The sequence below is a fragment of the Amphibalanus amphitrite genome, unplaced genomic scaffold (assembly GCF_019059575.1).
Source record: "Amphibalanus amphitrite isolate SeventyFive unplaced genomic scaffold, NRLGWU_Aamphi_draft 000564F_arrow, whole genome shotgun sequence".
Lineage (NCBI taxonomy): Eukaryota > Metazoa > Arthropoda > Thecostraca > Balanomorpha > Balanidae > Amphibalanus > Amphibalanus amphitrite.
In genome coordinates, this window is record NW_024882058.1 from 59,425 (window position 1) to 75,811 (window position 16,387).

At 50.2% G+C, this 16,387-nt stretch overlaps 1 protein-coding gene across 1 annotated transcript in view; it reads left to right on the forward strand.

The window, feature by feature from the left end:
• The window catches only part of LOC122393935 (aromatic-L-amino-acid decarboxylase-like), an 88,844-nt gene that overhangs the window by 24,115 nt on the left and 48,342 nt on the right, over positions 1-16,387 (forward strand). Inside the window, exon 4 of the mRNA XM_043390414.1 lies at positions 8,061-8,310. Coding sequence (XP_043246349.1) covers positions 8,061-8,310 — 250 coding nt within the window. The remainder of the gene's footprint in view (positions 1-8,060; positions 8,311-16,387) is intronic.

Below are 16,387 nucleotides of genomic sequence, written 5' to 3' on the forward strand. Positions count from 1 at the left end.
GTGTTCCAGAGCTCAAATTGCATCCGATGCACATCTTTTTTTGTTGAGAATGTTCAACTTCAAAATTTGGCCTTTCTGACCTCGCCGTGACCTGACCTTCATTTGTCGAATGGAAATAGTTTCGAATCGGACGACCCAGATGACATCATTTTTAGATGCTTTTGCCGAAATGGACCATTAAAGATGACCTTAAAAATGTATGCATTTCCTTCCATGACCTCTTCCATGACCTTTTGTGACCCATGACCTTTCCATGACCTTTTGTGACAAAGTTAGGGTTCGTTTGTCAGCTATTCCTATCAGAAGCCGTTTGAACTTTTAGTATTGAACGAGTAGTTTCGAAGACAGCAGGGAAGCTATGCAGAATCCCCTCCCGAGTCACCCACGTTATGGGATATACCCGTCATCCGCGGATTACAAGCAAAAAAAAAAAATTTACGGCAATGATGTATCAGCATGGATGCTCATACGTTCCCATATGTGACCTTACGGTTGACTTCACATACAATAAAAATTGCTTGGCAAAATGTCAACTGGTTAACGAGTTATCGCATTTTGGCCACTTCCGAACTCAAATAGCGGCTGTGTGCACTGGAGCGGATGGTTTCCTGTTTGGTTTTGTACCAGCACTGTTTGGCCTGCGCGCAGAGGAGGTAGGTCCGAAGTGCGCACCTGAAGGCGCTCATGATCAGCCGTGGCTCGACGGCACAGTGCCTTTTCTCTCCATTGGGCGACGTCTTGCCACGTGCGCCGTAAGTCGTTGTAGGTGCGCAGAGGTGGTGTCAGAGCGGCGCCTGGCAGAAATCCCGTAGCTGGCGACCAAGCAAGAGCTCTGCCGGAGACATTCCCGATGCTCTGTCTGGAGTGTTGCGATACTGCAGAAGAGCGCGAGTGAGACGCACGGAATCCAGGCGACCGTCCCCGTGTACGTTGTCGTGAATAAGCCGTTTTGCGGTCTTAACAGCTACCTCAGCTCGGCAGTTGGCGTGCGGAAATGCCACTGAAGTCAAGCGGTGATGGATGCTGTGTTGTCGCAAGAATTCCTGCACAGATCCGGATACGAACTGCGGACCACCGTCGGTAGTGAGGGTTTCTGGCACACCAAAGTCGCGACAGAGGTGTGTGAGTATTTTCACTAGGGTGAGGCTATGTCCTTCCTATATTTGAAACCAGATACTGAACCGGTCCACCACAATGCCGTAGTTGTTCCCCATGTAGCTGAAGAAGTCGGCAGCGACGTGCTGAAATGGGTACTCGGGGACCACCGGTGGTATGGGAGGCATTCCACTCTGTGATGGTGCGTGTCGGTTGCACGATGAGCAGGATTGACGGGTCGATTCAATGTCTTGAGACATGTGAGGCCAGAAGAATGACCTCTCTGCTCTGAGACGCATTCCCGTTACTCCCTGATGGGCTGAATGTAATGCAGCCAGAACGCGGCTCCTAAGCGAAGCTGGTATAACGAGCCGACCCTTGTACAGCAGGACATGACCAGATGTGGACAGGTCACGCCGGATGCTCCAGAATTTCCGCACTGATGGCTCGAGCTCGTCAGGAGACGCGGTAAACGATGTATTTACCAGATGCACTACAGCGCGAATCGTGGAGTCCTCCTTGGATGCGACTGTGACAGTAGACATGTCGACCGGCTGCAGGGATGCGGAGACTGACATGAGAAGTGCCGAGTCTGCGTCGTCATCAGGGCCCAGCGGTGCCGCCAGTAGTGCAGTCAGGTGGTGGCGCTCGAGTTCGTCCTCCGGCTGTACATCGGTGGGAGCTGATTGGAGACCATAGCGAGACAGTGCGTCTGGTCCCCCGTGTAGCCGACCGGGAATATGAAACATGGCGAATGACCAGCCGAAGGTTTTCTTCTTCAGACGACGAAGACGGGGATTGTCTATCCCATCTAGGGAGCGGTCTTTGAACAAGCCTAGCAGTGGCTTGTGGTCGGTCCCGATTGTGAGGTTGTTGCACCCGAGTGTGAAGTATTTTGTTTTCTCCAGCGCGTTAACCACAGCCAGAGCTTCTCCTTCTGAGGGTGAGTACCGGCTTTCCGCAGCGGACGTGAACCTAGAGCCGACGCCACACACTTTCCATCCGGAAGGGCAGCAGGTAGGTCGCAGGTCAGAACAGGTGCAGTGCTTTTGAAGCATGAGGTAGCCGAGCCCTGTTTTCGACCAGTCTGTGAGAAGACAGGTGGGTTTGGTTAGGCTGAAGGACATGATGCCCTTGTCAACTTCTGTAGCGATATGCGTTTTAGTCTCAGCGAACAGCTGATCAAGTGTTTCGTCCCAGTAGAACGGCGTGTCTTTCTTCAGCAGATCTCTGAAAGGCAGCAAGAGTGCCTGCGTTGCGTAGAATGCCGAGACCTGGTTGACTAGTGCCATGAAGGACCGGATGTCCGTGGTATTGCTGGGGGTCGGAAAGGAGCGGATCGCCTCGGCGTGGGATGGCAGAGGACGAACCCCGTCTGGTCCCAGCTGGAGCCCAGCCCAGTTCACTGTTTTTTTTTTTTTTTTTTGACAGAATACAAACTTGTCTGGGTTTTGGATAATGCCGTTCCGACCGCATAAAGTGAGGTATTCTGCGACGTGCTGGAACATGTCTTTGATGGTCGGTTTGTACAAAATGCTGTCGTCTATGACTCTGTCACAGTCCTGTACGTCGACGGTTATCTTATCAAAACGATGAGTGTAGGCGTCTCCAGAAGCCTTGTACCCCTGTGGTGTAGTTCTGTACCGATATCGACCCCAGGGAGTTAAGAAGGTGGTGAGGTGCCGGTCTGACTCGCGAATCGCCACGGAATGATAGCCATTGAAGGCGTCTGTGGTCGACTTCCACTGCTCGGGTGGAATTGACATGGCCTTCTGGAACGGGGGCATGGTTGGGTGGGTCTGTCGAAGACTGGCTTCGTTCAGTGTCTGCAGATCAATCGTTCTTCTTGGTTCGCCATTGTGTTTGCGTGTGACAACCATTCTAGAACACCATGTCACTGGGTCATTGACATCTACCTTTTCCAGAACCCCCATTTCGACATCACGGTCCAAGTCACGCTTTATTTTCTCTTCCCAGTGACGCGGGACGACAGATGGAGTGTAAACTGCCTTAGGGACAGCACTGGGCTTCAGAGCGAACTCCAGAGGAGGGCCATGCATGAGTGGGAGAGGCTGATGGCTGCATGTGTTAAAAGTAGATGAAGCGTAGTGGGCAAGCAGGCGCTCCCTGAGCTGAGGGACGTCGGCTTCCGACGTCCCTTCAGGAAATGGTGGTGGGTCAGGTGCGACCGTGCGAACAGGGCAGCCGCAGGGGGCCAGTTCGGTGTCACCAGGGTCAGTTTTCGAGGTCGTCACTGAATGGACGTCTGCAGTTGGCGTGTTTTCGAGACGAGGTGATGGAGGGTAGGGGAAGGATGGCGGGATGGATCCCAGGGTTATCAGTATGTCCTTGGAGAGGTACATCCCTGACAGATCTTTCACAATGTACAGCATCTCCGGGAGTTGTTGATGGCGGTCGTCTGAGGTCAGAGAGATCGTGACAGGGAGCACACCCCACACCTGCAGGCGGGACTTGTTGGCCGCGAACAGGCGTATGTCTGTCGGGAGAAGGTCACGCCGCTGGACGCCGAGGGTGGCGAGAATGTCGGGCCCACCGCAGGTGACTGTGGCACCAGTATCGGCCACTGCCGTGCAAGACGTCACGTGCTCGGTGGGGGTGGTGGGTTTGTCCCGGAGCCCTGGCACGTTAGGGACGTCCACGGAGACAGTGACGGGTAGACGGTTGCCGCGTGGCCGCATGATGCCGTCAATGTACCCGCGCTCGGGAGCGATGGCGTATCTGGTGGCCAGCTCGTATAGGCTGCCTCCTGAGATGGCCTCCTGTTTTCCAGATGGGGCACTTCGCGGCTTACCTTTGTTGAAGCAAACCTTGGGGAGGTGGCCGCGTCGACCGCACGTGCAGAGGTGATTGAAGGCGGGACACTCCAGACGCCTGTTCTGGTGTGCGTGCTCACCGCAGTGCTTGCACGATGCTACGAAGGATTTGACGTCGGTCTGGGGCGATCTTTGTTTCTTGTATGTGGATCTTATTCGACCGACTTCTCCACTTTCTTGAACTGTCGCCTGACTTCTCTTTGCCATCTCTCGGTCAGTAGCATATTTTTCAGCTCTTTGCAGAGTGAGGTCTGACTGGGCGAGGAGGTCTGTCTGAACATCCATGTCTTCAAGGCCTGAGAGGAGCTGGTAAAGCACCATGTGCTCCTCATAGCTGACTTGTTTGGTGCAGTCGCAAGTTATTTGAAACTGACACTGTCTAGCAGCGGCCCGAACGTTGGCTGAGAAAAGGGCAACCGACTGGCCTTTTTCCTGCCTCATTTTCTGTAGCTTGATCACGTGAGCCAACTTGTTCTCTGGCCGGACCAAGAGCGCTTCTAAATTGGAGACAAGCTGGTTTTCTGTTTGAGCGGTGAGGTTACTGCCATGTCGGGCAAACATCAGGTTGTAGGCCACTGGAGGTAGGGATTGTAGCACGATGTCTGGATCGTCCGATGTTATCCCTGCGAGTTGCTTGTACGATGCCAGCTGTTGCTTGAAAATACCCAGTGCCGCCTCAGTGACGGTGCCATCAGCGCTCACCTCCAGGTGGGGTAGTTTAGCGTGTGGTTTCCGATCCTGGGTAGGTGGGTTGGCGACCGTGTGAACGGCTCCCTGGTGCATTTGGAGCAGCTGGATGGCAACTTGTCCTTCTAGACAGGGCGTCTTGTATCGGCATTCGGCAATCAGGCCATGGACACTGAAGCTTGCTGTCGGGCATGTTTAAAGGTGCGATGGGAATTCAGACACAATTATCATGCCACTTTGAAAATGATACGTTACGTTAAGTTTCGGCCTTGGTTAGTTGAGCTCGTCTTGCCTCCCTGCATAGCTGAGCAGCATTTGTCAAACACTTTATTAGTTCATGTGTTTATTCAATGCAGGGAGGCAAGCAACTGATTCAATTTAGCACAAAACCCTCTCAGGTCCAAAACAAGCGGTTGCCATGGTTACGGTCACATCTCGGTGTGACCCTTTCGATGAGTGAACCTCAGCTAATTCCGAACGTCAGGACCACTGGAATTTCAGGTTTGTAATTACGATGTTTTCTTTCAAGTTTCTGGTCCTCATGAAACAGAAAGTTTGCGATTCCCATGTTTCCTAGCAAATTTTATCTTGTAAAAAAGTTTGCAAATATTAAACTCAAAATTCATGTTCAAAGGTTTCGTGAAATTCAAATCTCAAATGTTGGTAATTATTTCTTGTAAACACAAGCTTTTTCTTTGTAATTACAAGTTTTATTTGTTAGTGAAACAGGCCTCAGACCAAAACAGAACAAAACTTCATAACATTTTCTACCAACACGTGAAATTTCACGCGCAAATATGCAATCCTCTTCTCAAGAGAGATCAAGGTGCCACGTTTAGCGACGTGTCTGAGCCAAAGGGGAGCGCTGAAGAAAACACCTGGTTAAAGGGACCCTCCCACCTTCAAAAAAGTTAATGAGTTAATGAATTGGCATTAAAGTCATGTCGCTCGGTTCAGAAAGAGCAAAAACGAATATCTACCAAATTTCACCGAAAAATATTAACCAGTTTTCCAGATATTATACTTTTACTTTTGTATACTTTTTGGGATCTCCGCTGTTCCTAGCGACTTCATTTTGGAAGTGCGGCGTTTGCGGCAGATGTTGCGCGCAAATAGCATATATCGACCAGTGCTTCACAAAGATAAGAGGGCATCCCAATGCATTAGCCCCTTAGAATCCGAAAACTGCAAGTTTGAAATTCCATATCTCCGAATTAAAGCATTTTTCGATGTTGTGAGTGCCCAAACCGGTATTTGCAGGCCATGGCCACCAATTTGGCTATCTCAACTCAAAACTAATGTTAAGGTGGGATGGTCACTTTAAAGTGACCATCCCACCTTATCATTAGTTTTGAGGCTTAACATGTCATGAGGCTTAACATGACAGGCTGAACATGTTGACACAGCGTGATAAAAACGACACACCTGTGCAGTGTGTACTCCCGGTGTGCCCCGGCGTGTTGGACCGGCAGGGGCGCTTCTCCCATATAGGCAAGGTAGGCAGTGCCTACGTCTTTCGTCGTCTTCCTTTTGTCTCCACTCTCCCTACCTCATCTCATCTCGTCTCATCTCATTTATTTACAACAGAAAAAGACAAAATAAGTACAAAAGTGAAACAAATAGGATTGGTGCAAAAGCGCAACGCTTAACCCGCACCCGGGCCGGGGGTGTTTGAACACCCCCCCCCCCCGCGGGTTTTCGCAGCGCCGCCGTTTTTGGCTCACCTGTTTTCGCACCTTTTCCGCACATGTGAAAATTTCAGACCCAGGTCGCCTTAGGTCAGGTCACCAGGTCACGCCAAGTGACCTCACCTCAGAAAAATAAGAATGCTCGTCATAGCTACACCGATTGATAGATTGCCTTGAAACTTTCAGCGATTGATGAAAGCAACATTATCCATAAAAATTTATATCTCGGAATTTTGATATCGGTGACCTAAGGTCAGGTCAATTTTGCGGCCTCTCCATTACGGCGCGGGTTAAATCAAGGCACCTCTTCTCAAAATAAACGAGGTTACAAAACATGACATCACCGAGATCAACAAAGTGGGCCAACAAAGTGTGAACTAACTAAAAGTACAATAAAGGTGAGCGATCACTCCTCCGCTGAGTGGCATTCGTTTGCATTCGTGGCATTCGTTTGTTTGATTGCATAGTTTGGGTAGAGTCATTTTCTGCACTTCAGAAAACGCTGAAAGTAAAGTAAATTGTCCAAGCTTTCCAAAAAAATATCACACGAAGCCATTACATAGTCAGAAACTTGACGAAAAACCTTGCCTTGCTGTGTTTACCTTGTCCTGCTAGACTAGTGCCCATGCTGACTGATGAGGCTATTGAGCCTTTTGGTAGAAAATGGCTATAAGGTTGGCACATCGACTAGGTGCTACCTTCTAACTCCCAAAGTAAACTTCCTAATGTGCTCATTTTTCATATAATGAAACACATTTTACTACACCAATTTTTATCTTTAGTCTGAAATTGCTTACAGTGTGGTGATTGTTGTGCTATTCTATTGTCTCTTAAACATTATTTTAGACGAACTAGACTCCTACTGAGTGACCTTTGTCCCTCTGGTGGCAGACAAATAAGATATGGCAAAGACATTTTTTTATAGATGATGCTGCAAGCTGGTGCTGGAAAGCGGTTATGCTGTCCCGTGCTGTGAAAGCCGTGGCGTGAAGTTATTTTCATTACTGGCGTAGGTACATTGATCCCCGTAAGAATCTAATTCATGTCTTCGTAACCTTCTAATTAGTACCTATGCTAACTAGTACCTATGTGAGTTTTGTTTTGATTTTCCCATGTGACTGGAATCATGAAATGGATAACAATTCGTGACCACTTCTATTTGTATTTGTATTTGTATCTACATTTTAGAGCGATCCACATACAAAGTGCGTGGCGATTACTGCTCAGAATCCGTATCCGCGTTTGCTAATCTAATCATTCAAAACATTTGCACATTCACTCACGTCAAAACACGGACAAAACAATCTCAGGACAGCCTCATCGCTCTTACCCACCCATGCCCACCCCCACCCTATTGGTCAGCGACGATGTGCTGATTCATCGTCCACGATTGCGGCTTAAACAGCGCGGGCGAAGCGGGCGGGAGGCAGAGCTGCGACAGGTGAGACTGAGGTGGCAGGCTGTTCAGCAGAGCTGCAGCTCGATAGCCGAACCACCGCTTGCCCGTTTCCAGCCGCGGACGGGGAAGATGGAAGAGGTGATCTTGCCTGGATTGTCTCTCGCGGATAGCGCTTTTAGCGACGAACTGCTAGTTGTTCGGGTTCTCTAGAATTGGTCGTGATACTAAATCTGTCGCCTGTCTGTAGTTTTTTATTATGGTCTAGGGTTTGGCATTTCTTTTTTACCAAGTGCCTGCCTACTTTGAAAAGGTGTCAGCGCCGCGGCCCTGGTCTGACGGCGCGCCCCGGGCCGGCAGATCGCCAGCCCGGCCTGCACCGAGCTGGAGGTGGCCATGCTGGACTGGCTGGGCCGGGCGCTGGCGCTGCCGGAGCCGTTCCTGGCCAGCTCGGGGCTCGGCGGCGGCGGAGTGATCCAGGGCACCGCCAGCGAGGCCACCCTGGTGGCACTGCTGAGCGCTCGCAGCCGCCGGGTTCGCCAGCTTCGCCAGCAGCACCCGGACTGGACCGAGACGGCCGTCACCGGCCAACTGGTGGCCTACTGCTCCGGTCAGTGCAGCGCCGGCTCCCAGACCGGCCGCCGTCCGCCCGCGCCATACCCGGACAGCTGGTTACAAGTAGCGATTCACCGATGATGTCGGAGCCAGGCCAAAGGCTGCTAAAAGCCGAAAATCAAGCGCCGATGTCATGTCATACTGCCATGGATTACATGAATGCAGCAAAGTTGTTACCGCAGGCCTATGCAACACTTTCTAAGATGAGGTCATTTGACGTGACCTGGTGATCTGAACTTAACCCGGCAACCACTGGGCCTCCGCGCCACCCGTCAACCGTTGGGGGGCAACTAGGGCAACATCCCTTTACTTCTCTGACGATATCGTCGCGACGTAAAGAGATAGAAGTGAAACCGCGCACGTATTTCTGAATAGCTGGCCAAAGTTGTGTCCAAATTTGGTGTCGATTCAGTTTGAAATGACGTCACACTGACGTCAGAAGTCAGGTCAGATCAGGTATGGGATCTTGGCCTGACACCGTTGTGCGATTTCGGCCGCATTTTCTTCTTTTCCTTCTTCTTTCAGGGCCCTGCCGTTCTTTCAGGGCCCTGAAAGAACGGCAGATCTATCACCTGGATCTGCAGACGGCGTTATTACAGTTTCAATAGCCAATGCTGCATGCAAGAGCGTAGCCAGGGTATCCTCAAGGGGGTTCCCAACTTACAGGGACCGATGGTAACCTCCCTCAAAATCCAAAAAGCCATCGGATTTCATCCACTATTTTTTTGGAGGGACCCAAATAAATTGCAAAATATTTATTTAAAAAATAAAAGATGTTAGAACTGGGGGGCGGGGGGGGGGGGGCAAGCAGTCCATGGGCCCTGCTAGCTAGGCCCACGAATAGCTTCATAGAGTCGCTCAGCCGGTTCTGAAGGCGGACTGGGGGCCTCGTAGGTCGGATGAGGGTCCTTCAGACCGTCAAAGGCCCCCTACAGGCCATGAGAGCCTCGTAAGCGTAAGCCAGATTGAGAGATGGACCCTGAGCCTGACAGAGGCGATAGAGGACCTCCTCAGTTGGAGAAAAGGCCCCTCCAGTTGATATAGGCCCCTCGTACAAACAAAGGGCCCCTCAGGCCGATCGGGGCCCTTCAGACCGACAGAGGGCTCCCTCGGTCCAAAAAGGGCCCTTCACGCAAGTAGCGGTTCCTTTACACTGACAGAGGACCCTTCAGATGTTATTCAGAGAGACCCATCATGGGCTCGCCTCAGACGGCAACTCGATGCGTTCAGAGGGCCCGTCGGTAACTAAGAGGGTCTAGCGACCGCGGGCCCTTTCATGTGCTCAGAGTAGAGATGTCAATGGGATACCAACGTTTTGGTATACCGATACCAAACCGATACCAACTTGGTATTTGGTATTCTAATCGTAATGTGTTTGGTATTTTGTTGGTATCATAAGCCCTGACTAATGTATAAGAGGCTAAAAAATCGGTAAAAAGTTGGTATTTCCCTCATTTTCTCAGCTTGGTTTGGTTTCGGTATTTTCCCGTGGTTTTGGTTGGTATTTGGTTTGGTATCAAATTGATGAAATACTAGGACTTACTCCACAAGGAGATCGAATGGGTCGACCCATTCGATCTCCTTGTGGAGTAAGTCCTAGTATTTCATCAATTTAATTCCATCTCCACATCATGTCATTACGTGGTTTGGTATCGGTATTCCGATTTTACGTAATTGACATCACTAGCTCAGAGGGTTTTACTGTAGCTCAGAAGGCCCACGTCAATCAATCAGGAGCCCCTTCATGCGTTCAGAGGGCCCTCTCGTGTATTCAGAGGGCCTTTCTATAGTTCAGAGGGCCCCTGTCAAGCGATCAGAGGGCCCTTTATGCGCTCAGAGGGCCTTTTTTAGTTTAGAGGGCCCCCGTCAAGCTATCAGGGGCCCCTTCATTAGCTCTGAAGAGGGTCTCTCGATCTTCAACCAAACCATAAAAAATAAATATTAAATAGAAACTACAAAAGAGGCTCATCAAAAATATAGTGGGTGAAATCCGGCCTAAAAATTGGGTAGGGTGTACGTACGTAGGTAAAGCCCACATACATGTGGGATCTCCGATTTGAAACATGGTCCATCCCGGAACTTTTGAAACTTCTAAGGGCCCTGCCGTCAGTTTCAGGGATAAGGACCCATGAAAGGCCCAAAAGGGGTACCTAGGGACCATGGGGACCCCTTTCGCTACGCCACTGGCTGCATGAAACCATTTACATGTAAGACATTACAAGTTCTTATGGTCAGGTTACCAGGTCAGGTCAATTGACCTTGAACTCAGCAAAAGGTAAAACGGTCGCCATAGCTACACCGACTAAACAATCGCTTTGAAACTTATGCGTTAAATTACTAAGAATAAAAGTATGTACAAAGTGCATGCATTGGAACTTTAATCCGCGCACCGACGGCGGTCTGCGCCAACTTAGAACCGAAGGGGGGGGGGGCGGATGACCCTGAGATCTCGAGAACGAAGCAAGATAGCGACAAGCGGTAAACGACATGGGATACACACGGACAAGGTCTACAATTTTTACACAGGTCATTTTCAGGTCAGGTCAAAGATGACGTCACAGGGGTCAAAAAAGTGAAAATGGCGGCGCTAAATATGGAGTTTTTCTCGAATAACTTTCGAACTAGTCAAGATAGAAACAAACTAAGGGCATCATCGTGATCCTCTCGTCAATCCACATCGAATGATATATATGTTGACCTCGAAAGGTCAAGGTCAAATGTTGACCTCAGGTCACGTGACCTCGAGGTCATCATGTATATCATTCGATGTGCCTTGACGAGCTGAACGCAATGAGACCATCCGCGCGTCTGTATCTTGTTCCTGTGCGGAGTTATTGGCAAAAAACCGCTGGTGACCTTTGATGACGTCACATGACCTTACAGCTGCCCAACAGCAAAACAGACCTCAAGGTAGTGAAGGTTGATCGTTTATGAAGTCATGTATGGTTTATAGAGCCATTCTGACCCGTTTTAATTGTAAAAACAGGGAGTTGATTTTTCCCCCTCGACTTATAATGGGGAGGTCGAGAAATTGACCTGACCTTAGGTCATCGATATCAAAATTCAAAGATATAAAAAGTGTAGCTACTAATGACCTTATAACATCCTGCGACTTTCAAAGGCCTCCGACATCTACTGTAGCTCTGGCACGGTGACAAAGTTGCAAAAAAGTGACTTGAGGTTGGGTCATTCAAAGTGACCTGGTGACCTGACCTTAAAAGTTAGGAGGTTCAGACGTAAATACCATGTATAAAATTGATGAAAGAATAGTCGTACCAAATTTCGCGACGCGCGGTTTTCCCGCTATCTACGAGAAACCTCAGGGGGCGGATATCCACCCCCTCGTCGGTGCGCGGATTAACCCTCGCCCGTATTGGTGTTTTTCCAGCCGCGAACGTATAAGGGGGGGGGGGGGGGTCCGTTGGACCCCCTTGCCGTTTCGCCCCTGATCGAGCTAGAGCTTCACGGAAAAAACGAGCGTGCTGCCCGTGACGAGAGGAAGCCGAAGATACCCAATTTTAAGGTCCTAGGTCATTGGTTGACCTTCCAGGTCAGGTCAATGACCCAAAAGCCGGGAAAATCGGGACCTCTTAGAATGTCGTAAATTGTGGCTGCTATGCGGTTTTTCGGGGTGCTGATCACGGGTCCCGCCGTGTAGAGCGCCACCCTTCACGTGGTGAAACCAACCGATGTCTGCCCCGGCACACTCTGAGCATCGGTCATTCATACATCAGTGGAAAGCCAGCTGACAACACGTACGACCGGGCTTACCTTCTAGCGGTGCGTGAGAGGGTGAGGGGTGGTGCGAATAGCAAAATCGCCCAGACCATCCGAAGCAGTCTCCCAGCGCGCCTGACACATTTGGTCCGCCGCTCACATCAGCCAATCCGTGCCATTTGTGGATCTAACCGGCGCACACTGGTCGGAAACGCTCCAGCGAGAGGCCAGCGGCCTTTCCGCAAAAGTTTTTTGCTTGTTATTCCACAACTAGTGAAGCAAACTTCATAAAACTTTGCATACCTTCTCTGTCATATGTAAGCTATCATTTGGATGTCAAGCACTAAATATATGACGTGAATCTGTTAAGTTATGACGTCATAATTGAGTATAATACAGGATCTAGCACCACTTTAAGTCAACAAGGGAAATTGGGAGCTGCTATTCGGGCACCGGGAATGGTTTCATGCACTCCTTGCAAGGTCCAGTGCTTGACTTAAGCATTGTTGACTTTGCGTGACGTCATTTATGACGTCACTAAGGCCATGTAAGTTTTTCGTCAATAACTCCTGATCAGATGGAGCTAGAGAGTCGGAAAAAACCACCATTGGACTCAGGAAGACCTGCCGAATCGAATGATATGCGATATGACCTCCTTCAATCATTTTCGTGACCTGAGGGGCTCCGACCTGACCTTGACCCGAGGTTAACACCTTAACCCTCGCCGGCACAGGGGGGGTTGATGCAACCCCCCTAAGGTTTTTCGCGAATAACTCGCGTAAAAAGCGGCCGATCGCGACGAAACTTTCAGTACCCTCGCATTGATCATTTTTACACCTACCCTGAAAATTTCATGACCCTGACCCCAATGACCTTTGACCTGTGACCTCTTTTCCGTGACCATGTTTGGCCGAAATCGCGATTCGGCGTATGTCGGCTCGCACTAGCCGCGCGTTTGCAAGCTTTTCGTGGTTTCAAACTTTCAAACATGTGATTTGATGTTGCAACCATACATTAGGATGGGTGTCAAGGTCACCTGAAGGTCAGGTCAGGTCATTGACCTTTGGTGACCTCGGGTGACCTCGGTTCACTTTTTCGAGTTTTACATGTTTCTATGCTAGTTTTTGGAGCTGAATTCCAATTTAGCAACCATTTGAACATTTACGAAGTAGTTTTGGCGCCTTCGTAACATGTTACGAAGCTGTCAGAGGCGGTTGACACGTATTACGAATACCCGTCACAACCCCTACCGGTTGACCTGACCTGACCTGACCCGACCTGGTCTAAATGCTTAAAGACATCATCTCTGATCAAAACTAATACGATATTCGTGATCAGCACCCCGGAAAACCACATAGCAGCCACAATTTACGACTTTCTAACAGGTCCCGATTTTCCCGGTTTTCGGGTCATTGACCTGACCTGGAAGGTCACCCGATGACCTAGGACCTTAAAATTGGGTATCATCGGCTTCCTCTCGTGACGGGCAACACGCTCGTTTTTTTCCGCCAGGCTCTAGCTCGATCAGGGGCCAAACGCGAGGGGGGTCGTACCCCCCCCCCCCCTTGTGCCGTCGAAGGACGCAAAATGGCCTGTGCCGGCGAGGGTTAAGCTGACTTCACCCGAACATCAAGTATAGCATTCAACGCGCCTGAGCTAGACAAACACGATTATGCCAAAATCGCGGCAGTGCGACCATTTTTGGCAAAGTATGTAATTAACCTAAAACCGAGCCCGTGCCTTGTGGCACTTACCTGACCTAAGAGGTCACTGGCTGACCTAAGACCTTAAAATCGGGTGGTACCTAATTTTTGCGTCTTATAACGGCACACCAGCTTGTTTTTTTCCCGCGAGGCTCTAGCTCAATTAGAGGCGAAACGGCGAGGGAGTTGTACCAACCCTCCCCGGTCAATGTAGAAAACCAATCGGTCCGGCCAGGGTTAAATACCGGAATTGTGATCTAATGTAAAAAGACGGCCCAAGGTAACCCGACGTCAGTGACAGGTGTCCTATGTTTGCAGCGTCTTGTATTCACGAAGGTTTCAATTTCCACTTTCTTCAGCCGAATGATGGTTGTCAATAGCAAGGCTCTCTAAATGCAAGCCGTAATCGCCACGCAATATGTGGAAAGCTTTTGATGTCAATACATACATAAATGCATACATAAAACGCGCTTTTCACAAAATTCATAAACTCAAGCGCATCTGTTTTTAATGACCAGTCAACTACGCATGGATGCGTGCAGGCCACACAGGTCAGCGTAAGCCGGGCGCGGCGGCCGAGCCGAAACTGGGGCGGGGCGGGCGGTAGTTGGGTAGGAAGAGCGGCTCCTGCAAATTTTGCGCAAATATGCGCAGTTAGCTTTTATGTTGCCCTGGTGTAAATTTAAATCCTACTTCATCTCACAAAAAATCAGAGTGGAACTAGATGGGACTACCTGTTGTTTCCTTACCTAAACTTTGCAGTTATATTCTAGAATCACCGTAGGAGAGCCTTCATAAAAAGCTATAGTACATCTTAGTTAGGGAAAAAGTATGCCAAAAATTTTGCACTGACCAGTCGGCAACTTCATAACGAACATTTTGATGCATAATATGTGGGATTTCAATTTGGTGTCTATCAGCAATAAGACTCTGAATATCCGGCTCAAGAAACCTCTTGCTCCGCGTCAGTTTCCGAGTTCTGGGATACCCCATCTTCGGGGGCTGATTACAGCTATTTTTGGTCACCTGGATTAGTTTTTTTGGCCTATGTATAATAATTTGATCAATTTCAAATCGATCTATATAAAAAATAATCCGAAACTCCGGAATCGCCCGTGGCCTCTCGTGAGGGCGTTTCCGACCAGTGTGCGGCGGCCCCGTCCCATCGCCATTAGAGATGCAGGATACCAACAGCGAACGATCACGGTCCCAGCCCGACTCAGCATCGCGGAGACTCGCAGGGTACTGGGATCAGGGAAACAGATAGCACCTGCCATCTTCCTGACCAACCCCACGTCACTCAACAATAAATTGGACGAGCTATACGCGAACATACTGGAGTATGCCCCTGACGTTGTCTGCATCTCGGAAGTCTGGCAGGTCGATCAGGACAAGGCAAATTTCCCCGGCTTCAGCTTCTTTCAGCGACCCAGACTGCATCGTCGGGGAGGTGGCGTCGGCTGCTACGTCAGACAGTCTATTCCAGTGAAGCTACTGAATAGCCTCCAACCCTCTGAGGAAGACGTTGAAGTGATATGGCTTCAATTACGGCCTAAACACCTTCCGGCAGGTTCATCTTATATCTGCATCGTCACAGTCTACTTCCCACCAGGCTCGTGTGCAGAGCTGCGAGTGAAATATGAGGAGCACCTTCAGTTCGCCATTGATGAGCTCCGTACCCTGTATGACTGCCCTCGATTTATCATCTGCGGTGATTTCAACAGCTTTCCAGTTGAGTCCCTCTGCCGGCTCAATGGTTTGCATCAAATTGTAACAGCCCCCACGCACGGGGACTCAGTTCTGGACCTCATCCTGACCGATCTGGGTGACTATTATCACGAGCCTGTGATGCTGTCGCCCCTCGGGCGCTCCAAGCACGTCATCGTGCACGCTCGACCGCGCACCATCCAGCCGACACCGAGGGAACGAACGACCGTGCGAATGCTGCCGGACTCGGGAGTTAGAGCATTCGGCAGGTGGATCACAGCACATGACTGGACCCCGTATATGAGGCGTCTTCCCCCGATGAACAGGTGGCGGTGCTGCAGTCAACGCTCTCCACTGCTCTAGACCGGTTTCTGCCTACCAAGACATTGCCAGTGCGACATCGAGGGAAGCCTCACATCACCGCCACCGTCCGACACGCCATTGCCCAGAAGCACAGAGTTTTCCGACTCGAGGGCATGTCCGACCGGTGGCGACATCTACGAAATAAGGCCACTCATCTGTGCCGCAAAGCCAAGGCGAATTCTACGACAGGAAAATACGAGGAATGAGGACAGCAAAGCCGGCTACTTGGTACCGTCAAATCAAGAGTCTGACCGGCCGAGTAAAGAACGAACAGCTAAACTTCGCTGAGTATGAGACTGGTGGGGCGCTGGCGGAAGCGGTCAACCAGCACTTCGCATCTATCTCATCCCAGCTGCCGGCACTCAACCTGGAGGAATTCCCTGCCTACCTACCGGCGGACGCACCCCCACCGGTCATCCGACGAGCTGACGTCCAGAGGGAACTGAGCAGCATCCGCTCCAACATCTCCACCACACCGAATGAGCTACCAGCACGGCTGGTCAAGGAGTTTGCCTTCGAATTATCGCAGCCACTCACTCACATCTTCAACTCCTCGCTATCCTCCGGAAAATTTCCGTCTGC